This window comes from Aspergillus puulaauensis, chromosome 2, assembly GCF_016861865.1.
Source record: "Aspergillus puulaauensis MK2 DNA, chromosome 2, nearly complete sequence".
Lineage (NCBI taxonomy): Eukaryota > Fungi > Ascomycota > Eurotiomycetes > Eurotiales > Aspergillaceae > Aspergillus > Aspergillus puulaauensis.
The window spans coordinates 4,384,753-4,407,330 of NC_054858.1; the positions used below are offsets into that span (position 1 = coordinate 4,384,753).

The following is a 22,578-nucleotide window of genomic DNA, read 5'->3' on the forward strand; positions in this document are numbered from 1 at the left end:
AGAGGACAAGGGTGTTGGGCGAGCTATGACCTCACCCTATGCGTGGTATCGGATCCGATTGTCTCACTCATACTAGATATTGGCTGCACACTCCTTAGTGGCGCGGTTGGACCTGGCACCTACAAGCAAATGAGACTTCGGGCCGTTGACCGGAGAAGCTGTCGTGAGTTGACTGCTGCGGTCGGGCTTGGGGGTTTGTCCGATGGGAGTTGAAATCGATGCCGGCCAACTTGATCAGTTGAGGGCGAGGCATGTAGTTAGTTGTGCCATCAATTGAGGGGCGGAGATCAACCCGGGGAGACTGAATGTTTGCGGCGGCCTGCTCCAGGGTCCAAACACTTTGCAAACTGTATGCCACTTCGTATCCTCTTGAGGCTGGAGCCGCTCTGTCTCAGAATCAAGGCGTGACCATATGGGGAATCTCGGAAGCGAAGGAATTTACGGGGAATTTACGGGGAACTTGGGGGAAGCGCCATGAAAAATTCGATCTGTGGTTTCTTGGATGTGCTGTCTGGAACCTGCTTGGCGCTCCTCCACCTTGGAGGCCTGTCCCCTTCCATTCTAGAGAAATTCTCCCTCATCGCCATCAACAAAGCTGGGTTCTCCCCTAGTCCCACATGGGTATCCGCCAAAGCCGCCTTGATTGGCGTTGCAAGGTGATTTCTGCGAGGATCCCGTTTCTCGGGCTGAACTTTGACCTCAGATGCCTCGTGATGTGTTAAGTTTTCGGAAGAGGATTCGTGGTGTTTGTTAGTGTATCTTTGACCCGCAGGTTACAGAAATTTTCAGCATCAGCTCAGTCTGGGTTTGCTTTGCTCCAAAGTCGAGGTCATTCATCAAGTACGTATTATCATCTCTCATCTTTATTGATGACGACACGCTGCAGGATTCATGTGACAGCGACCGCCAACAGTACTCGAGTAAGCGCCATTGCGGCTCCGACTTTCGCTAATTATTAAGGGCCTCAAATGTGTCGACCGTCGCAGGTTGAATCCGTTGAGCTTTGACTCAGGTGTTTGATGCGGATTGTTTATTTTTTTTGTCAAGGATTTTCTCAACATAACTGGAGAAACTCTGATGTAATAAAGGCGACCAGTGGTAGCCATATATAATATTGTCTCGCCGAGTCGCTACCAATGCGCCATACTGTACAGTGACGACTGACCTTCAAGGTTTCAGCGGTTGGCCCTAGCTGGGAAGGACCGGAGCAGATTCCTCCGACCATCGGCAATCGTGCTCTCGAAGAGTTCTTCAGCCTTCAGACCTCGCGTCGGCAGTTTCAAAATAACTGAACGAGACACCTTACTTCTTACATTACGAGCGTTAAGCAATATGAAGACAGGCTCGAGGGACGGATTGATGACCTGGTTGAATAGCAGGATGCTCAAAGTTCATGGTTTATCCTAGAAAGTTGGCTGAAACTGGGATCCCTGGTGCGACATTTTCTGGGTGATCGATGATTGAAACCTTTCTTGTTGGTGGGCTTGACCTTGGAGACCTTCCCTTCTCCAGTCCACCTTGTTGGCTGTGGGTCGCTGATTTGGAGATCCTCAACTATCGGCTCTATTCCGCATGAGGCAGTTGGCGGGGTGTCATTTTGGATACAGGCTTCTTCATCCAAGCGAGCTTTGCTGTAGCAAGCTTCGTAGCCCTGTGAGCGACAACTACGTATGTACCATCTCTGGGGTCCAGTTGTAATCTTAAGGAGAGTCGGCACTAGCCTGAGCCCAGCTAACTAAAAATGAGACACTACAGTCGATTCCTCAAGGCGCAAGAAATGCCTGGTCCGCGGGTCCTACGTAAGGAGAACTGGGTTCCTGAATCCTGCAGTGACCCGTCATCGACGGCTTGCCGGTCCCAGACGATCTCTCCGGCCCTGGTCAATAGTGTGACTTGGACAAACCCTTGCAAGGTTCATGAATCCGCTTTTGACGAGCTGCCTAAGCCTCCCGGACAATCGCAATTCTAATAACGCAAGTCCCTCGGCGATGCTGTCCCTGTGCCGTGAGAATTGCTGGCAAAGATTCGGTCTCCGGAACGTTTGCGGCCTTGATGATTCGCGGACCTCGGTTCATGGCAGCCAGTGACGACCCTGAGTTATGCGAATAACGGTCTATGAACAATGCTCCTGTATATCGGAATGTCCATGATCGGTTCGCTGTATTGATACCTGATGCTTTTGACAGTCAATAATGTTTTAGCTCTGTGCTTCAGTCCAAACAGCTTCCATCTCGAGTTTCTCGACCTAGAACGATTCTGAATGAGTAATAAGGCGCGCCGGAGACGAGGCCGGAGTGTCCAAGCCCCCATTTGTTAACCAATAACAATCCAGAATAACCGGAATCTTTTCCGACGACGTGGTTGGACTCTCACACGGTTCTTCTGCCGCACAAAGGAAATATAGAGGCAGCAAGATGAAATTAGCGTGCGCTTCAGTCATCCCCGACATTTCCGGAACAGGAGATAAATGACCAATGATGGAGCTGCGATTCGCCAGCACCACCCGTGACACTCCCCGAGTCTTGCAACAAGCTGCATGTGGTGGCTAGGGGATAACGTGACCGGGCCGAAGAGACCCCAACCGGCTATGGAGTATGGGGGCATCTTCCCTCTTTAGGAAGTGGAGGGGGGAGGAAACGGCTTCTTGATTTTATTATTCTGCGAATATTTTCGAATCCGTAGATGTGGGGACGCGTTAAATGGGCGTTTATTGGCGCAAAAGGCAAGAATGCGGACCGGCAGTGTGAAGCAGCAACGGTGAGTGGCTGCCCGCTGCAAGACCCCGCCGAACTTGGCCCGCTCTTCGCCGCGAGCCTGTGAGCCTGTGAGGTAATTCTGCACTTGGCCGGCACAACGGAGTCGACGCTATGCGAATGGCGACGGGGTTCGATCAATCCTCTGGGTCTGGGTCTGGGTCTGGTCCTGGTCCTGGTCCTGGTCTGGGGGAGGCAGTAACCATGATGGCAAGTGCAAAGTGGATCTGGGGACTCATCATCCCCCAGCGCCAACGCCTCCTGACGGCCCAGTGGAAGGCGCTTCCGCATTCTGCTGCGTACTTAAATATTGTCTCTTTCCCATGCCCCCGGTCTTGCCTCGATTTCCGATTCCTTGGACGACGGATGAAGCTAGGAACGTGACCTTCCCCCATACTTGCAAAACAAAAAAAGTTGATAATCTTAAAAAAAAAAGCTATTCTACGAAAAGGACCATCTCCCCTCCTAACTATTGCTTTTGCCATTTGATGTGAATATTGTCGAGTCACGTTCTGAAATCAACTGCCCTCGTGACTGCCAGCTATCTATATATTCCCTCGCGATTTCCAAAGACAGTCGTCGATTCGGACTCCAAGCACCACCAATTGCTCTTCTAATTCTTCGCGGATGACAAAGGGTCAAAAGAATTGGCCCACCCCACGCAAAATGACTGATTCTCCTACTTCGCCAAATCCGACTCTTGACACAGACCCCAAGGGCAAGCGCAAGGCTTCAACAGCGGGACTTTCTGCGAATTCACGTCCGGTAAAACGACGAGCTTCAAAAGCTTGCTGCTGCTGCCGCGCACGTAAGGTGCGGTGTGATGTGGTAGAAAATGGTTCACCGTGCACAAACTGCCGGTTGGATCAAGTAGAGTGCGTGGTTACGGAAAGCAAGCGGAGAAAGTGCGTCTGAATGCCATACTTTCCTGGAAGGGACTGATAACTGACTTGCTTCACTCCACAGGAAGTCTCGAGTTGAGACTGACACTACCAATTTCCAGCCCTCTCAGTCGCCTGCCGAAATTCTCGACGACGGCGCACTTTTTGGGGGACTTGGGGAAACTCATGGCATCCCAAATGTGGTGCCAACGTCCCCCTCTCAGGGCTCTGTAGATTTGGAGCAAGGGCAACATATGCCTCACCTACTATGTTCGTATATGCGTGTACCCGCACAGCCGCTGGCGCTGTATATTATACGAGTTTATAGACACCCATGTGCTGATCAGTTATTCCTTGCATAGATCAAAGCCAGGCCAACAGAGTTGACACTGGGGATCGTTTTCGAAGACGCATGGCCCCAAACCCCTCAGTGCCGTCGACCATGCCTTTGTCTCATGTCACTTCGCAGATTCAGCAATTACTCGACCCGTCTTTCGGTAGCCCCCGGCCTACTGGTATTGTGCTACCCGATTATATCCGTGGCTTGCCAGCTCGATTACAGAAAGAAGATATTGATTATCTTGCCATGAAAGGAGCATTGACTGTTCCCGATGTTACATTGCGCAATGAGCTGCTTAAGGCTTACATTCACTATGTTCACACGTACATGCCTTTGCTTGATTTGGAAGATTTCTTGCAGACTATCGCCCAGAACGACGGCATCCGTCGCATGAGCTTGTTGCTTTTCCAGGCTGTCATGTTCGCCGGGACGGCATTTATCGATCTGAAGCACCTCCAGGCCTCGGGTTACTCCTCCCGAAAAGCGGCTCGAAAAGCATTCTTCCAGCGTGCGAGGCTCCTTTACGATTTCGACTACGAAGTTGACCGCATCTCACTTGTCCAATCTCTCCTTTTAATGACCTATTGGTACGAGACCCCCGATGACCAGAAGGATACCTGGCATTGGATGGGGGTTAGTTTGTCCCTGGCTCACACCATCGGCTTACATCGTGACCCCGCCAACTCTCGCATGGACATCAGGCGCCAACGAATGTGGAAGCGCATTTGGTGGAGCACCTACACTCGTGATCGGTTGATTGCTTTGGGAATGAGACGTCCTATGCGCGTCAAGGATGATGATTGTGATGTCCCAATGTTGACTCTCGATGATTTTGAATTCCACCCATTTTCTCCCGCGATTGTGGACATGGTGGGGAGTTCGGAGATTCTCCAGAGCGTAACCCACCAACGAGAGCTAGCGTCGATGTTCATTGAAAAGGCAAAACTTTGTCTCTGTGTCAGCCATGTTCTTTCTGCTCAGTATTCGGTCTTGAGCCATAAGTTTGGCGGTACAATGGAGACTACTATGATGCTGGTACCGAAGAAGTCAGCAGCAGAGACATTCGAGGTTCGACGCTGTGATCAGGAGCTGGAGGATTGGTTGGCCCACCTTCCTACAGAGATTCAATACTCTTCTGCGGCGCCAGCCAAGTTAAGCGAGGCCGACCAGGTCCTGCATTCTCACCGAGCTCTACTTAAGATGGTGTACTTGACGACCTCGAGTGCTTTGCATCGACCCCAGGTTCTCCCCGCTGTTCCATTCCCCTCTATGGACACGGAGTTGCAAGATATCTCGCGCAACAAGGTTCGGTTTGCTGCCATTGAGATCACAAATATTGCCCAAGACCTGCATAGTCTCGATCTAACTCGCTATTTCCCCACTACCGGTGTCACGGTACTCCTCCCCGCTGTTATTATCCACCTTCTCGATATAAAATCTAGCGACCCCAATGTCCGGATGACGAGCTTGCAGCGCTTCTACCAGTGTATGCGCATTCTCCAGCGTCTTAGGGAGATCTACGCGTCAGCCGATTTTGCGACGTCATTTTTGGAGGCTGCAATCAGGAAAGCCGGCATTCAATTGACGGTGCCGCCTCAAGAATTACAAAAGCGTTCCAACGTTCGCGGCTCTTCTTCTCGAGCCAACGCCTTGACACCGCCTCCAGACTCTCTTGCCCAGAAGATCCCCGATCTGACTTATCCCAAGACTGGTTCAAATGGACCTCTGACGCTTAACCTAGTGGACGAGGCGCAACAAGTCTTCGCTTCTACCCCGCCACCTTCTGACGGCAGTGAGAATGGTAGCACCAACAACGTTAACCCCGGCTACCACCGCGATGCGTTCAGGATCCCCAACATTGAGGATGCCGAATTGAGTTTGAGTGAGCTCATGGACTTGGCCAACGATGCCGAAGTGACGCAGAACGATTTTGATGCCTTGATTAATTTCGACGACGCTGGAGCGGACTTCTTTTCTTCAGAGAACGGCATGGAGAATGCGACTGTCGACGCGAATACCAAGGGCGGCGGCGGGTTCCCATTTACGTTTTCCGACATGGTTGGTCTGGATTCCGGGAACAAGGGCGACAGCCCGAAAGGGAACTTTGAAGACCCCATCGCCGCAACAACCGGTGCGGGCGTTGATGTAGCACAGACGGAAGCACCTAAACTCGATATGGACCTTGGCCTCAGTATGAACGCTTAAAGTCTTCTGACTTCAATGTCGCTTCGTTTCTTCTTGCGCGGAAGACAGCCATTTCGCCCGACTTGTTCTCGTATATATTTTTATTGTTTTCCCACTGGATACTCAGAAAGCATGGGCGGCGGAGTTCGGAATATGATTTACGGTCCAGGGATTTATTTGTATTTGCTTTCCCTATTTATGTTTCTTGACCTCTAGCTCAATACGCTGGGGCTGTTTTACCACCATCTACCTAGATGTTTATTATCAAAAGTACGACATGAGAATATGACCAACGTATCACCCAACCTGTTTGAACTGGTTCCTGTATCGTAGCTGCTGTCCGACCAACGGCTGTTGAGTAATGCCACCCAGTCGCACAGGGCAAGCAGGTTTGCTTTTTTCTCAGCTGTTGTGCTCCTACAAACTTGGAGTTGGGCCAAGCAACTCAAGCCTTGAATTGGCGGTCTTGGATTTCCTGCTTCGGCTTCCCCCGTCCTGCGTCCCCTTCTCCTCTTTCTGCTCCTCCAAGCATGACTCTCATACTTTATTATTTGCACCCTTCCTGCAATATTTATCTTTTATTATATTAATTAATTGTAAGATTGCATAAACCCCTCACTTCGTCTTCCAGCGAAAGAACTGACTAAACTGTTCAGGAAGGTCGACAATCGACGTCCGACGATGCTACCGCCGATCCTTTCCCCTCATTTGCTTGCGGGTAAGACACGAGGTGCAGCAAAAATGATGCGATCTGCGAGCTGACTGGGCCCGGCTGGTCAGACCCCTGAGCTTCCTTTGTTGTCACTTGTCAATAGACTAATAGTATCCGAGTTGGGAATCGGGCTCGGGGATAATTAATGCCTGTGGGTCGCAGTGCGACCTTGTTCTCGCCCTTGAAGGGAGATAGCTTGCGGCGCCCGATTGCATGCGGAATTGCGGATGCCCGCTTCAATAATACAGAGTAATACCAATCGTCGATGATCTTGCTGCGCCATCCGGCTGCTATAAAATGACCTGTTTACCCCCCGTCCTTTCGCTGGGTCCTCGCTGCCTCAGAGGATCCAGACCATTCAGCCCAAAGGGAGAAAAGTCACGATGCCTCCCCGTCTTAGCTTCGTCTCACTGTTGTCTCTGGCTGCTGCCTCCTTGGCCGCGCCTGACGCACACCCAAGGTTTTCCTTAAACAAAAGACAACTGCCACAAGACCCAACCGGTGTGAAGAAAATTGAGACCCCCAATGGCGTGACCATTCGATACAAGGAGCCTGGCAAAGACGGCGTCTGCGAGACGACCCCTGGAGTCAACTCTTACTCCGGATATGTCGATCTGTCGCCCGAGTCCCATACGTTCTTTTACTTCTTTGAGGCTCGCCACGATCCCGCAAACGCCCCCATTACCTTGTGGCTAAACGGTGGACCAGGAAGTGATTCTCTTATCGGCTTATTTGAGGGTTCGTACGAGTTTTTTTTTATCCTTGTGTTATTCTTTCAAATTTTGTTATTCTTTCAAATTTGGGCTTCAAGTGGACTAATGTGATTGACATAGAACTGGGACCATGCGCTATTAACGAGAACCTGACAACCGACGTTAACCCGTACTCGTGGAGCGAGGTTTCTAATCTTTTGTTCATCTCGCAACCGCTAGGAGTCGGTATGACGAACTATAACCTCGATGATCTCTGATAACTGCTCACTCGGTTATAGGGTTCTCGTACGCCGAAACTGAGGAGGGATCGCTCAACCCTGTTACCGGCGTTGTCGAGGATTCTTCCTTCGATGGTGTCCAAGGCCGTTACCCGAAAATCAACGCTACTTTAACTGGTAATTCATGAACAATATCTGGTGACCAGTCCTAGTGCTAATACAGCGCCAGACACCACTGAGCTTGCCGCCCACGCGACCTGGGAAGTTTTGCAGGGTTTCCTGGGTGGACTACCACAGTTGGACAGCGCGATAAAGTCCAAGGTCTTCAGCTTGTGGACTGAGAGCTATGGAGGTCACTACGGGCCAGCATTCTTCAACCACTTCTACGAACAAAACCAGAAGATTATCAACGGAACTGTGGACGGTATTGAACTTAACTTCAACTCTCTGGGTATCATTAACGGTATTATCGATGAAGGAATTCAAGTATGCAGTCCTTCAACCGCTCCCCGTTACATGGCTAACCAGAACTCAGGCGGGCCACTACCCTGAATTCGCAGTGCACAACACCTATGGCATCAAGGCTGTGAGTATCCTCAACTTGAAAGGAGGATGCGTCACATTTACTAACCATATGGTTCATCTAGATCAACGACACAGTCTACAACTACATGAAATTTGCGAACGAGATGCCTAATGGATGCCAGGACCAGGTTGCTCTCTGCAAACAAACAAACCGAACCTCATTTGCCGACTACGCCCTGTGTTCGGAAGCAACTAACATGTGCAGAGACAATGTCGGTACGTGACACCTCTGCTTTAACAGGCGCACACGCTGGCATTTGTAACTCGGCTAATAATATACAGAGGGACCCTACTACAACTTCGGCGGCCGCGGCGTTTACGACATCCGCCACCCGTACGATGTAAGACTCCATAACTTTCTCCTGCTCTCAATAAAAATAGTTAGGCTAACGCACGTGGTAAAAAAAAAAAAGGACCCAACACCCCCCGCTCTTTTCGAGCCTTTCCTCAGCCAGGACTGGGTCATGGAAGCCCTTGGCGTAAGCGTCAACTATACTTCCTCTAACAACGACGTCTACTACGCCTTCCAGCAAACCGGCGACTTCGTCTGGCCCAACTTCATCGAGGACCTCGAAGAAATCCTCACATACCCAGTCCGCGTTTCCCTCATCTACGGCGATGCAGACTACATCTGCAACTGGTTCGGTGGCCAGGCCGTCTCCCTCACCGTGAAGTACCCGCACTCCAAACAGTTCCAACAGGCCGGCTACACCGGCCTTCTGGTCGATGGTGTTGAGTATGGCGAAACCCGCGAGTACGGCAACTTCTCGTTCACCCGTGTTTACGAGGCTGGCCATGAAGTCCCCTATTACCAGCCCGAGGCCTCTCTGCAGCTGTTCAACCGCACCCTGTTTGGCTGGGATATTGCGGAAGGCACCGTCCAGATTTGGCCTGGGTATAGCACTAATGGGTCGGCAACGGCGACTCACTCTGAGTCGTTTGTGCCCTTGCCGACGGCTACGCCTTCGGCGTCGCCTAGCTCAGGTCTTTTCTGATTTTCTCTAATGTTGCGCTGAATAAGCGACAGAAGTGTTAGTTGTTGCAAATATTGTATATAATCATGAAACAACACATTATATTATATGCATATAAACTACTTTGGAACGTTGACACTACAAGACATTTTTGTAACATAAATATGCGTGCAAAGACTATGGTCAACTGTTAGAAAAGAAGTGCATGTCGTTTAGATTTATATCATTAACAAGGCCTATTAATAATAATATATTAATATCCTAACTTAGTAGTAAGCTTAATTACATATGACTGACTCTAATAGTACTACATTACTTTACTATATAGTAAGGTAAAATATGTCGACATTGACAATCCTGTTGAAGGGATATTTCTTCGCCTCTCATATCAATGTGGAAGTGGCAAGGTCGACAATCACCGTTTGTATAGTAAAGGGAAAAATTATGTCAAACCATATATCTGTACTGTAATTTATGTATTTATTATGAGTTGAGTTATGGTCTGACGCAGACCAAAACAAACAAGTGGTCATGCTTACTACTAAATAACAATACTGAGGTACTAATTGGTATCAAGATCCACAACTGAATATTCAGAAAAGCCGGCCACCCCGAATGCCGGGGCTGAAACCGTGCAATGCCCAGGGGAAACCGAGCCACCGCGCTGCGAAAAATAGAGCCAAGACACACGATCATCGTGTCAAGGACCCCCATCTCTGACCTATTAGTATGACTGACGATCAAGCATCAGAAGGACTCCTCTTTTTTTCGGGAGTAGATTCTTGCCGTTCTTGATACTCGGGCTGCGACTGAGCAACCAAATCAAGGCCGATGACATCTGCGGCAGCCTCGTCGGAGAACTTCAGGTCCTCCTCTAGCTCAGTATGCTCCTTAATCCTAAAGAAGATGACCGGAGCAGCAATTAAGAGAGCAGCACCGAGCAAACCCCAGCACGACGCAAACATGGTCATGTACGGCTTGTTGTTAAAGTCCATCCTACAAACTATGTTAGTGCCACTTGCCAAATCATATAAGTTAGTGCATAACTTACGCCCACATCCCTGCCGCACCTGCAGATTGGATTCCCTTGTAGAAACCCGCAAAATTGGCTAGTTTACGACCGTTGTTCGATAGGCAGCCCATGAACCTATGAGTGGGTGAGCGTGGAACCTGAGTTCTGAGTCGTGATAACTCACCAGTAGGCGCATGTTTGAAATGCAGCATCGTAAAACCCGTAAAACATGTACATAAACATTGGCCCAATGAAGCCGCTGCTAGTCCAGTCCGTAGCTTCACGCAACTTCGAGGGGTCCTCGGAGTGGACGTCCTCGCGGGTGTAGGTTCTCTGGAAGGCATACCCACCTCCCCAGACACCCATGGTGAGTGCGAACAAGAGAAACCAAATGAGCTTGGCACGAGCAGGCCGCTTGAGGAATTTTAAGTCCAAAATCAGGCCAAACAAAAAGGCGCCAACCATTTGCATGGACCAGTACAAGATACTGTTGAGGGCTCGAGTGCGGACGGAGAAGTAAGAACCGTTGATGGAGTTGAAATGGTAGCCGTAAAACCAGTTACTAGCCAAGAACATGGGGAAAAACGTGATGATGTACCAGTCGCTCAGTAAAGTCTCGTATAAACCAATCAGTTCAGACTTCCAGGTGGGGTTCTTCATGGTGATAACACGCGTGCCATCAGTTCGCACAATGTACTTTGAGTCTGCGAGGCCCCAGGCGAGAATAAACCCGGCAACCATGAGAACCATGAAAGCAATATATGTCCCATCGTTGACGTTGCCAGCATCCTTTTGATTTATATTCTCACCAAGTGGGATCTACCGGACAGAGGGAAGCCTGTGGTTAGCCATGGAAATTTTGAGCACACGGAAAGATAACTCACCAAACCTCCAATCACGCCTCCCAGGTTGAAAATGATCCAAAAAATAGAGATATATTTGCCCTTCTCATGCTCGTTCGGGTAGCTCATCATGACAGCACCCTGGGCACACCATAGCAGACCGGCGCAAACACCCAACAACGCACCGGCAAAAATCAGGAAACCGGAATTTCCGTTGTGGTTGTAGGACAGGAGAGAAGCGACATAGAGGAAATATCCAAAACCACCGAACGAAAGAGTCAATTGCAGGCCAATGCGGTTAGCGATGGAACCGGCAAAGAAACCGACGACGGCAAAAGTACTGTATGTAGCCGTGTTGGATTTACTGACATCGGACAAGTTGAGTTGACCAGCGCCACCTAAACCTGTGACGGAATTGTACATGCCGGGGCAGAGAAAACAAACGAAGGAAACCAGAATCAACTGGACTTGAGGAGAAGCGAAGTGAGGCAACTTCCAAGGACCAAGTTTCAAGGGCTTGTACATCCAAGCCTTTCCAACCACACTGTTGTCCTGAACAATTTGAGGATCGGCACTGCTCTCCGGAGCACCCTTCTCATTGGTGCTTGCCATTATGGCGATTGTTCGGGAAACCAGGGAGTTTCCGAAAAATGAGGGCTGAAAGACAAGGGGGGGAGCCGGGTGAGAATCTGGTGAGAATAAATAACTTCCAGAAAGACGGTCGAAGCCGGGAAAGGGGTATCAAACAAAGAGGCGAAAACAGAACTGAAGACAGCAACTAGGGAGGAAGGAGGAATGTGAGCAACCGGAAGCCCAACAATGTGGGGAAGGGTATCCAAGAATTAAATAGTAGAGACAAGATCACAAGAATGCCGATAGCAGTGAGAAAATTTATTAATAGGTGAGACAGCGACAGCTGGCGAGAGAGAAAAAGGTTCGATAGGTACTGAATCGAGTCTCTTATCGGTGTTGGCAGCGATCAGGCGTTCCAGAGAGCGCGCGTTGTTTGCCAGAGAGAGACACTGGATCCGGGGTAAAGACAGCAGTAGGTCCACGAGGAGACATAAATAGAGCAGATCCAGGGCTTGGGGTTGTTGGATCAGTATGATGAATCACAGACGATACCACCGAATGATTGTTATCTCAAGCGAAAGGGTTGCGCCGAGGAAGGAAGACGGTGGGATTGCTCAGTCCACTCAAGACTGATATTGATAAGGGCGAGCGAGAGTGAGATCCTTTGGTTCACTTGCTCAACGGCTCGACTCCAATGGCCCCAGCAATGCAGAAAAGCCACGAGAAGGTCGCGTGCAAGGGAGTTGAGTGACAAGCTGCAGTGCGACCAGTGAATCGACCGATTCTTCAGTACCGGAACAGCCAACAACAAGCTACGGAAGAGATTTGGGGGCTAAACTAGTCAACGAGACGGTAACATCGCTGAGCCCGATTTGGCCGGATGCGGGGAGCCGAATGATTACACTGTAGCAGCAGCCCCAGAGCCCCGACTCCTCGCCCGCTCGGCGCTCAGGACTCAGGAAGTCAGGAGCCAAATGCTAAGCGAGATGAAGTAACTACCCAGCAGTCGGAAGCAAGCCGGATGTTCTGTCAGTGGCACAATAAACTTCCAGCACCCGAATTAATTTCCGATCTTCAAGCAATCCTGGGTGCTCCAAGGGTACGAACCTCGGTAAGGTATGAGTACTGTCCAGGCGAGAGGATGGGGGGTGGTATTCACTAGTAATATGTATGTAATATGTGTCTGTGTAAGTTTCAGGTTGTAACAGAGTGGTAATTAAGCTGTAACCCTCCACTCCATTAGCGCAGGCTTATCTGCAGTCTAAGTACCGAGAGAGGACTATGAAATTCACCCCCATACTCTATCTACAAGCTGTCAGGATTGTGCTTTGACAGCTGGGCTGAGCTTTCTACCATTAGTTAAGGATATATTTAATTATGCAACTAGAATGCACTGGGCCTAGCGGAATCACTCATAAATCATTAATAAGTCCAGTAGTGGGCTCCAAGTGTCCCGAGATCGACGTCACATCAAGCCGTGGAATGAAGCAACGTCAGAATCAACTTCCTTCACCTGGAATCACCCACTACCAAGTTCCAACATACCACAATCCACATGGAGTAGGTTTGCCCATGGCGCCGTTGCAGAGCTTCCCGATCTTTGTCCGGCCTTGTCCCTCTATATACTTGCTGCCCCTCAACATTTTGTCATTTGCCATCCTACGAAATAACCAAGTCTTATCTATTTACTCCCCGGGCTTGAAACCCTATAGCTCTCGCTCTCAGAATCTGATTTCTTCTGGTTCATCATGCCTGGAAAGACCGCACCCCAGTCGCGTGTCGTGAAATTCACAAACTGTCGGATCGTGAAAGGCGACAAGCTCATCGACCAAGATGTCTGGATTGACTCGACATCAGGAAAGATCCTACGGGATCAGGAGGCATTTTATGGACTTCATTTATCTCCCGATGAAGTTATCGACCTAGGCGGACGCATTCTCGCTCCGGGGCTCATCGACTGTCAGTTGAATGGCGCCCAAGGCTTCGACTTCTCAGTACTGCAGTCCTCAAAGGATGAATATGACGAACGTCTGCGGGAAGTCAACAAATGCCTCGCCCGGACAGGGGTAACCTCCTACCTCCCCACTGTTGTCAGCTCAACTGCAGAAGTCTATCACAAAGTTCTCCCCTCCCTTGGTCCGACAGGGAATACGCACCATCCAGAAGATGGCGCAGAGTCTCTCGGAGCCCACGTTGAAGGTCCCTTCCTCAGCCCTGGGCGCAACGGAATTCATAAGACAGAAGTTCTCCGCTCAGCAGCAACGCCCGACGACCTGATCGCCTGCTACGGTCGTGAGAACCTCAACGGCGGCTCCAAAAATATCAGGCTTATCACTGCCGCCCCCGAGGTTGGCAAAATGCTTTCCAACATCCCACACATCGTCTCCCAGGGCATCATATATTCAATTGGTCACTCGGACGCAACATACGAGCAAGCACTCGCGGCCACCGACCAGGGCGCGACGATGGTCACCCACCTCTTCAACGCCATGCGCCCCTTCTACCACCGCAACCCAGGCATCTTTGGCCTTCTCGGCCAACAGAGCGAACACCCCCGCCGCCCTTTCTACGGCATTATTGCCGATGGCATCCACCTGCACCCAACCTCCATCCGCATCGCATACAACGCCCACCCAGACGGCCTCATCCTTGTCACCGACGCAATGAGACTATGCGGTCTCCCCGATGGTATTTACGACTGGACAAACGGCGAGCGCATCATAAAGTCCGGCGCGCGACTCACACTCGAAGGCTCTGATAAGATCGCTGGCAGCTGTGCTACGCTCATTGAGTGCGTGAACAATTTCCGCCGCTGGTCTGGCGCTTCGACGGCACAGGCCCTTAATGCGGCCACGGCAACCCCGGCCCGCCTTCTTCGCATACAGGGCGTCAAGGGTACTCTAGATAGCGGCGCTGATGCGGATCTCATCGTCCTTAGTGACGAGAACGACCCGTACTCTGGGCGAACGCTGACAGTGAACCAGGTCTGGAAGCGGGGGTCGAAAATCTATGATTCTGGTAAAGATCCTGTTTTGAGTTGAAGTTGCTTACTACGGATTTTTAGAGTGAAGATTTGTTTGTCAATTTTCGGCAATGTTTGGAATTGGTTGCTTGGAATGTGTCTAATTAACTAGCTAAGTATATCGGCGTTGGTTTATCTAAGACTGGAATGAATCGTGCATGGTCTTGTATTAATATAGACTACTATATCTATGAATTTGTCATATAAAGCGGAATAGAATGAGTGATTTTGATTCAATATACATTGTTAGTTTAATATATGTATGTCCTGGTGGTATTGTTGATATTCTTTTCCTTTCATTTTCATTTTATTCTTGCTTGTTTATCTTATCTAGTATACCATACACGCAGTATCCTGAATGAAACAAAATCGTCAATCATAAATCTCATAGCTTGCTAAGTATCTCATTTTTGCGACATGGATTGGTAAGTAGTAACCCCACCTCTGTGTCTCCTCTTTCCAACTCCTGAATTTTTATTTCCTCTTCCAGTACTATAAACATGCTGCTATGTAAGGATGTGAAGGAATAAGGTGACGAATTTTACAGCCTGGGCTGCTCAAGCTTCCAGCCTGCATCCTCAGCAATCAACTCGGCAGCGCGCTCGCCGATAGCCAGCACCGTCAACATAGGGTTGACGGTGGGCATCTCGGGGAAGACACCAGCATCAGCGATGCGGACGTTCTTCAAACCACGGATTCTCAGCTTGGGGTCGACAACAGCCATCGGGTCGCGAGTCACATCGCCCATCTTGGTCGTTCCAGCGGGGTGGTAGACGGTGTGCGCGACGCGACGGCCGTACTCAGAGAGTTCCTCGTCGGACTGCACCTTCGGGCCAGGGGCGACCTCGCGCTTAATCCAGTCTTTGAAGGGCGATTGCTTAGAAATCTCACGCGCGGCCTTAAGGCCCGTGACAATAGTAGCGGCATCGTAGCCTTCGGGGTCGGTGAAGTAACGGAAGTCCAAGGCTGGCTTGACGTTGGGGTCAGATGAGGTCAGATAGAGACGGCCACGTGAGCGAGGGCGGGGGATATTGGGAGTCATGCAGAAAGCATCAACGGGAGTGTCATATCCTAGACGCGACGTGTTGAGACAAAATGGGATCTGGTAACAGTGCATCATAACGTCGGCAGCGCGTCCGTCAGAACCAGCAGCGTTGGGTGCCTCGCGCCGCAGGAAAATGCCTGCGTCCGAGTCCATGGTCGTCTGGTTGGGAGGAACTGGTTGGCTGAGCTCCCACACGATAATACTCTCCGGGTGGTCGATCAAGTTCTCGCCCACACCGGGAATGTCCTTCACAACCGGGATTCCAAGAGAGGCCAGCTGCTGCTTGGGCCCTAGGCCGGAGTGGAGAAGAAGCTTAGGTGTATCCACGGCACCAGCGCAGATGACGGTCTCCTTCTTAGGTTGGAGAGTGTGCTTCGCACCTGACTGCAGGGTAATATCAACCCCAGTGACGGTGTCGCCATTCACATTGACACGAGACACCCAGGCGTTGGTGAGCATGGTTAGATTGGGACGCTTCTCCTCGCCGTGAAGGATAGGGTGAATATAGGCGACACTGGCGCTGCTACGGCGGCCATCGTCGGGGTTATACGAAACTGAGAAGAAGCCAACGCCTTCTGTCAATTGACCCTTGGAACGTATTTCCTTGTTAAAGTCGGGGATGATGGGAATGTTCATTGCCGTCGAACAGGCTTGGATCCAGTCCTTGCACAGCTGGTTACGGTGTCGGTCGTGGACAGGCTGAACGGTGTTGCGCAGGCCATCAAGCACGCGAGTGAAAGTCTCAAATGACCACCCTGTGCATCCCTGGCTTTCCCATCGCTTGCAGTCATACTCAAAGGGACGGAACGAGATCAAAGTGTTGTGGCTCGAGCAACCTCCCAGAACCTTTGCGCGAGAGTGGCGGATATGGCTGTTACCTTCGTAAAGTCAGCTTTCTGTGCCATTGCGATCTTGAGTTTATAGGGGCGACCTACCCATTGGTTGCTCAACAGTCGGGTAGTCGTAGTCCAGCTCGCCCCCCAGCAGATTGAGCCACTCCTTCAGGTTAAGGACACGGTCGTCCATATAGTCGCTAGGGCCAGCCTCAATTAGCAGGATGCGCTTGTTAGGCAAGTACTGGGCTAAGCGGCTCGCGATAACGCAGCCTGCAGTACCACCTCCGACAATCACATAGTCGTAGGCGTTGACGTCGCTTGCGGGGAAATCGTTGGTGGTGGCCATGATGAATGATGGGAGAGGTAGACGTGGATGCGCTGGGAGGAAAACCAAGACGCTCAACGGGAAGAGAAGACCGTGGGTAAGAGCAGAACAGAGCAAAGAAGAGGACCAGAGGTGAAGAGAGCCATGATAAATCCTTTGAATCCATGAATTTTTTTCTCCACCGCCATCAAAGAGGCACGAGTCCGTGTCGCTCTAAGTCGGAGAATCTTACCAGTGGATCCTTCTGCCACCCTGGCATCCATTCATTCACTCTGAACCTCTGAAGGCTGGCTTCACATCATCAACACTAGCCTCAAAGCAGCTTCAAGTCAGACCGGTTCACGGATATTACTCTGGACTTTGCACAACATACTTGCCATGCCCTTTCACATCAGGTTCACCATTGCAAACACAATTGTAGCCTTTGTTCTCGACTGTCGAGTCTACGTCATTCCACACGTGGTGCAGCGCTAAAGAGACCCACGATCCTCTCTCAACACAGAGTAGTTACTGTAGTAAAACTGACGCTAAAGCGGCTAAACGATGGTTATCCGCAATGAGCCCAATAACGCTCTTCCTATGGCCTTTTGCGGTTTAGTTGAAGCCTCAAAAGTCTCACCTCTGGATGGAGTTTCCCACTCGGGACCGGAATTCGGCCTTCAAGCCAGCCAAGCAATGAAGAATCCATTCCGGATGGAGTGAAATTATTCAGCGAGACCCAGCAGCTTGCATGTCCTGCCGAGTTTCATCCAGAACCGCTGTCCGCGGGCTCCGACAATGCCCATTATGCCACACCTCAAGACGCATCTATGAATGGCAATAAAATACATGGGAACTCCAACCGCTAGCTACTTCAGCAGCGGTTTTCGAGTTTCTGCAGACTGCCAGTGATTTTTTTTTTTCTTTTTCTTTTGAGAGGCAAAACGTCGGCCTTATAGAATTGAGTTGGCGGTGTGCTTCACTGGTTGTGGTGGGGAGCGTGGGACCTTTTTTCCAGATCCATCGCAGTTCCGGGCTTTGTCTTCTTCCTCGAACAGCCCAACGACTTAGCCTCATTTAGAGAGATAGTAGCTAAACTACCTTGTTCGATCCTCTGCACTCCGGACTTTTATTTTTTTCTACCCATTAAGTTTTTCACCAGCGAGAGACCGCAATCATAGACAGCCATGACCCCTCCCATCCGCCCGCGCCAGCTCTTCTACGACGGCAAGCCACAGCAAGCGTCGTCTGGCCGCACCTTTCACTCCATCAACCCTGCCAATGCAACTTCTTTGGCTGAACTTCCCATTGCCTCACAATCAGATATAGATGCTGCCATCGCATCTGCAGACCGTGCGTTCCCGTCATGGTCACAAACCCCGCCGATTGCTCGAGCCCGTATCCTTCAGAAGGCTGCGGCCCTTCTCCGTGAACGCAACGATGAAATCGCTCGCGTCGAGAGCTTAGATTCTGGAAAGGCTTTCTCAGAGACGAGCACTGTTGATGTTGTCACGGGCGCCGACGTGCTTGAATACTATGCGAACCTCGTGGGTGGCGGTGGACTGAATGGCGAGACTACTCAGCTTCGAGAGGAGGCTTGGGTGTACTCGAAGAAGGCTCCACTGGGAGTTTGTGTGGGAATTGGCGCGTGGAACTACCCTATTCAAATGTACTTTCGACTCTTAGCATTGTGGAATGGGATGAGAGGCTAACTCTCAATAGTGCACTCTGGAAATCAGCCCCGTGCCTGGCTGCCGGAAATACCATGATTTACAAGCCCAGCGAATTCACCTCTCTCCACGCGCAAACCCTCGCCGAGATCTACAAGGAAGCCGGACTTCCAGACGGGGTCTTCAACGTCGTATATGGCGCAGGCGATGTTGGCTCTTATTTGACCTCTCACCCGACCATCGCTAAGGTCTCGTTCACTGGCCAGGTCTCAACTGGAATGAAAGTTGCTGGGTCCGCAGCCGGAAATATGAAATACAGTACTATGGAGTTAGGAGGAAAGTCGCCGCTGCTTATTCTTCCAGATGCAGATGTTGAAAATGCTGTCGACGGAGCCATGATGGCCAACTTCTACAGCACTGGCCAGGTCTGCACAAACGGCACGCGAGTCTTCGTCCCCAAATCTCTGAAGAAAAACTTCGAGTCTCGTCTTCTTGAGAAAATGCAATATATTCGGCCAGGCCAGCTGTTTGACGAGAACACCAACTTCGGGCCGCTTAGCTCGGCCGTTCACCAGGAAAAGGTCACTGCTTATATCCGTGGCGGCATTGAGAAGGATAAGGCTACTCTTCTCTACGGCGGCCTTGGCATGCCTTCCCTTCCCAAGGATCTAGAAGCAGGCTTCTGGGTTCGCCCGACGATTTTCACTAATTGCACGGATGATATGCGGATCGTCAAAGAGGAGATATTTGGGCCGGTCATGTCTATTTTGACCTACGACACAGTTGAAGAGGCTGTAAAGCGTGCGAATGCCACAGAATTAGGCCTTGCCGCTGGAGTTTTCACTAAGGACCTCAACTTGGCTCACCGCGTTATTGATCAGCTTGAGGCTGGTATCACGTGGGTGAACACTTGGGGTGAGAGTCCTGCCGAGATGGCGGTCGGTGGATGGAAGAAGAGTGGACTTGGTGTTGAGAACGGTCGGAAGGGTATTGAGGCTTGGGTACGAAACAAGAGCACTCTGGTTGAGATGGGCAATGCTGTTGGGACAGTTTTCGCCAAACTGTAAACACCAATGCTCCGCCCGATATTTCTGTAAATATGTACATTGCGTTGCTATTTAGATCTATGGTGAAAAGGATTTAACCACGTCTACCACCGACATGCCTAGAAACTTTTTATTGAAGTTTGCTGTTCCCGTATCTGTGCTTGCATCTACATAGCACGGTACGATAAAGAACCCCAAGCAGCAAACATAGTCAGTTTCTTTCTTTCTTTCTTTCTTTCTTTCTTTTTTTTTTTTTTTTTTTTGCTCGCCAACACTGCATTATTAATCGCCGGGGTTTCCCCCTGCGACTAAAGAGATGACATCTCTGCTAGCCTGCTGCTGCTTAGTACAGACCAAGTTGTTTAGACTATATGATGATGAACCCGGCGATGGGTAGGAATAGCTCATGCTGGTTCTTATGCATCTGATCAAGTAAATATTTTGGGCACTACATACTCTTATCCATAGAGCATGCTTGCTGAAGCTTTGTGAAGTCAGTAGCTGGCAGCGCATACAATAAACCACAGCCGTTTCAAGGTTATTAGAATATTAACATATCCACCTCATACTAATACAAATGGATGCAAAACATACTTCATGGAACAAGCAGATCATATAAATACACATCTTATTCGAATTTGCCAATCTATAAGCTACTTCCCAAAGTAGCAACCAAATACTATACTATGCAGCCAATCTATGATCCTAAGTCTAATCACATTCGTATGCAAATTTCAAAACAAATTTTCTTAGACGAAAGGCCAATTTAGAATCTGAACTCGCTCCAGCAAGTCAATAAAGCATAAATCCAATTTGTCAGTGTCCGCCCATCAGACTAATGAGCTTTCATTCTCGCACTCATACGGTCAAACATCAAATCGTTTTTCAGAGTTGCGTCTAATCCGCCCACAGCCGAGTCGACCATACGTGAAGACATGCTATCTGGGGTGAGCTCCTCATCTTCGAACGTCTGACTGAGATCCGTATTGATCCTCAGGTCTTTTGACGTTTTCTCCGGTGTGGCAGCAGGGGTAAGCGCTTGCTGAGGCTTGTCAACTGTCATTGGAGCCGGAACATATGTCCTAGGCCGATAAACGAGAGGAGGTCCTTGAGTGCGGGCATCTGTCCCAGATTTCTCGATAGATTCGAAGTAGTGGACGGTCTTTACTTTAAGCTCCAGTGTCGCATCTCGATCACATACAATCAGGGGATGTTGGTGTAGTTGAAGGGACGAAATGGTCCACATGTGGTTCACACCTCCTTCAAGGCCTTCTTTGAGGGCCAATGCTTTGTGAGCGCCGGTTGCCACTATCACAACCTCACGCGCCTCCATGATGGTTCGGATACCCACAGTTAGGGCCATTCGAGGCACTTGGGCCATATCGTCGCTAAAGAACCGAGAATTCGCTAGTATCGTGTCGAAAGCCAGCGTCTTGACCCGGGTGCGGCTGTTGAGAGATGATCCTGGTTCGTTGAATGCGATGTGCCCATCAGATCCCACTCCGCCGAGGAAAAGCTCGATGCCACCATAGCGAGCAATGCGTGCTTCGAATGAAGCACATTCAGCCGCTAGATCCGGGGCATTGCCGTCAAGTATGTTGATATTCTGCGGCGGAATATCCACATGGGAGAAGAAATGCTTGTACATGAAGCTATGGTATGATTCGGGATGATCGCGGGGAAGCCCGACGTATTCGTCCTATATTTAGTAGTCAGGACGCGTCCCCTTTTAACATATCAGTTGATAAAGAGCGCCGGTCATACCATATTGAACGTCACAACATGTTTGAACGAGATTTCCCCAGCTTTGTGGCGCCGGACCAAGGTTTTGTAGATGACTTCAGGGCTGCTTCCAGTTGGAAGGCCAATCACGAATGGATTGCTCTCAGTAGGCTTGAACGTTTTGATGCGACCTTGAATTAAGTAGGCGAGATGTCAGTGACGAAAGTCTTTACAAAAGTGTAGCATATGTGAGTGGGATGGATAGCATACTGATGATATAGTCGGCGATATACTCTGAAGCCTGCAGAGATGTATCACGGATAATTACCCTCCTGTCAAAAAAAAAAAAAGGAATCACATTGTTAGCAGAAGTAGCAGGGTTAGACAAGCAGTTCACAAGCATACATGACGACAAGCTTCGAGACACTACGTCACCAAATATTGAAAGTCGAGATCAGAATGGGCGTAGGACACAGATAAATAAATTATAAAGAGTAGGCTGTTAAACGAGATTGACGAATGTTAGTATACCGAAGGTCTGGGAAAGGCGCAAAGAAAAAAAAGATGGACGTACAAGAGCATGAGGCAGTATAAGAACGTTTAAAGGGTCCAACAGCGTAGTGGCCAAACCACTGCCGTCCGCCGCGTCAACCCATGGCTCCGTTGCAATCCCAGTGAATCCACGTTCTGGATCAGCCTTTCTAGTGGAGCGTGACACTACGTTGAGCTGCTACTGGTTGTCTTGCTATGAATTCACCCTTCTTGTTCAAGTTGCGATTCTCTTCTAGTCAGCACGGCTAGACGGATGATGACGATACTGCGGAGCCATTTCCGGGGTTTCTGAAATGTCATTGAAAGATCTTAATTTAGTCGAGCTGCACGGCCGTCCATATTGCAGGTTGGAATGAGGTACGGGCAAGGAATGATGCAAGCGTCATTGGGAATTTGAGGCTGGTCTGCTTCACTGCTTCACGCTACGTCCTGGGTGCAACTACTTGTGGTAAACCCAGCCTTCGAATTACCTTGACCAAGAGAGGGGATTCAAGTGGAATAATGAATGAAGATAACACAGGGAAGATTAGGGAGAGCGAGCAGGAAGCACTGCAGTGAATAGCTTCATGTTGCAGTTGCATGTGGCACCTCATA

At 49.9% G+C, this 22,578-nt stretch overlaps 7 protein-coding genes across 7 annotated transcripts; 4 read left to right on the top strand and 3 right to left on the bottom strand.

Annotated features, from left to right (window-relative positions):
* Positions 1 to 3,380: 3,380 nt before the first annotated feature.
* On the top strand, positions 3,381 to 6,179 carry farB1 (putative C6 transcription factor (Ctf1B); the record flags this gene model as incomplete). Its single annotated transcript, XM_041700595.1, has 3 exons — positions 3,381 to 3,658; positions 3,720 to 3,904; positions 3,997 to 6,179. The coding sequence occupies 3 exons, from the start codon at positions 3,381 to 3,383 to the stop codon at positions 6,177 to 6,179; spliced, it is 2,646 nt and encodes an 881-aa protein (XP_041553565.1).
* A 1,074-nt stretch (positions 6,180 to 7,253) lies between these two features.
* Positions 7,254 to 9,381, top strand: APUU_21804S (uncharacterized protein; the record flags this gene model as incomplete). Its single annotated transcript, XM_041700598.1, has 8 exons — positions 7,254 to 7,608; positions 7,704 to 7,808; positions 7,862 to 7,978; positions 8,031 to 8,287; positions 8,337 to 8,387; positions 8,449 to 8,602; positions 8,669 to 8,727; positions 8,800 to 9,381. The coding sequence occupies 8 exons, from the start codon at positions 7,254 to 7,256 to the stop codon at positions 9,379 to 9,381; spliced, it is 1,680 nt and encodes a 559-aa protein (XP_041553566.1).
* A 719-nt stretch (positions 9,382 to 10,100) lies between these two features.
* On the bottom strand, positions 10,101 to 11,826 carry APUU_21805A (unc-93 family MFS transporter; the record flags this gene model as incomplete). The annotated part of the gene is made up of 4 exons (XM_041700599.1): positions 10,101 to 10,356; positions 10,412 to 10,507; positions 10,557 to 11,191; positions 11,257 to 11,826. 4 exons carry the CDS (start codon positions 11,824 to 11,826, stop codon positions 10,101 to 10,103), a joined length of 1,557 nt encoding a protein of 518 aa, XP_041553567.1.
* A 1,709-nt stretch (positions 11,827 to 13,535) lies between these two features.
* Positions 13,536 to 14,828, top strand: APUU_21806S (N-acetylglucosamine-6-phosphate deacetylase; the record flags this gene model as incomplete). The annotated part of the gene is made up of 1 exon (XM_041700600.1): positions 13,536 to 14,828. One exon carries the CDS (start codon positions 13,536 to 13,538, stop codon positions 14,826 to 14,828), a length of 1,293 nt encoding a protein of 430 aa, XP_041553568.1.
* A 522-nt stretch (positions 14,829 to 15,350) lies between these two features.
* On the bottom strand, positions 15,351 to 17,036 carry APUU_21807A (GMC family oxidoreductase; the record flags this gene model as incomplete). Its single annotated transcript, XM_041700601.1, has 2 exons — positions 15,351 to 16,732; positions 16,790 to 17,036. The coding sequence occupies 2 exons, from the start codon at positions 17,034 to 17,036 to the stop codon at positions 15,351 to 15,353; spliced, it is 1,629 nt and encodes a 542-aa protein (XP_041553569.1).
* Positions 17,037 to 18,181: 1,145 nt separating this feature from the next.
* APUU_21808S (uncharacterized protein) lies at positions 18,182 to 19,731 on the top strand (the record flags this gene model as incomplete). The annotated part of the gene is made up of 2 exons (XM_041700602.1): positions 18,182 to 18,663; positions 18,717 to 19,731. The coding sequence occupies 2 exons, from the start codon at positions 18,182 to 18,184 to the stop codon at positions 19,729 to 19,731; spliced, it is 1,497 nt and encodes a 498-aa protein (XP_041553570.1).
* Positions 19,732 to 20,545: 814 nt separating this feature from the next.
* GNPDA1 (putative glucosamine-6-phosphate deaminase) lies at positions 20,546 to 21,839 on the bottom strand (the record flags this gene model as incomplete). Its single annotated transcript, XM_041700603.1, has 4 exons — positions 20,546 to 21,409; positions 21,475 to 21,623; positions 21,703 to 21,764; positions 21,838 to 21,839. Coding segments are annotated over 4 exons (1,077 nt in total).
* Positions 21,840 to 22,578: the final 739 nt, after the last annotated feature.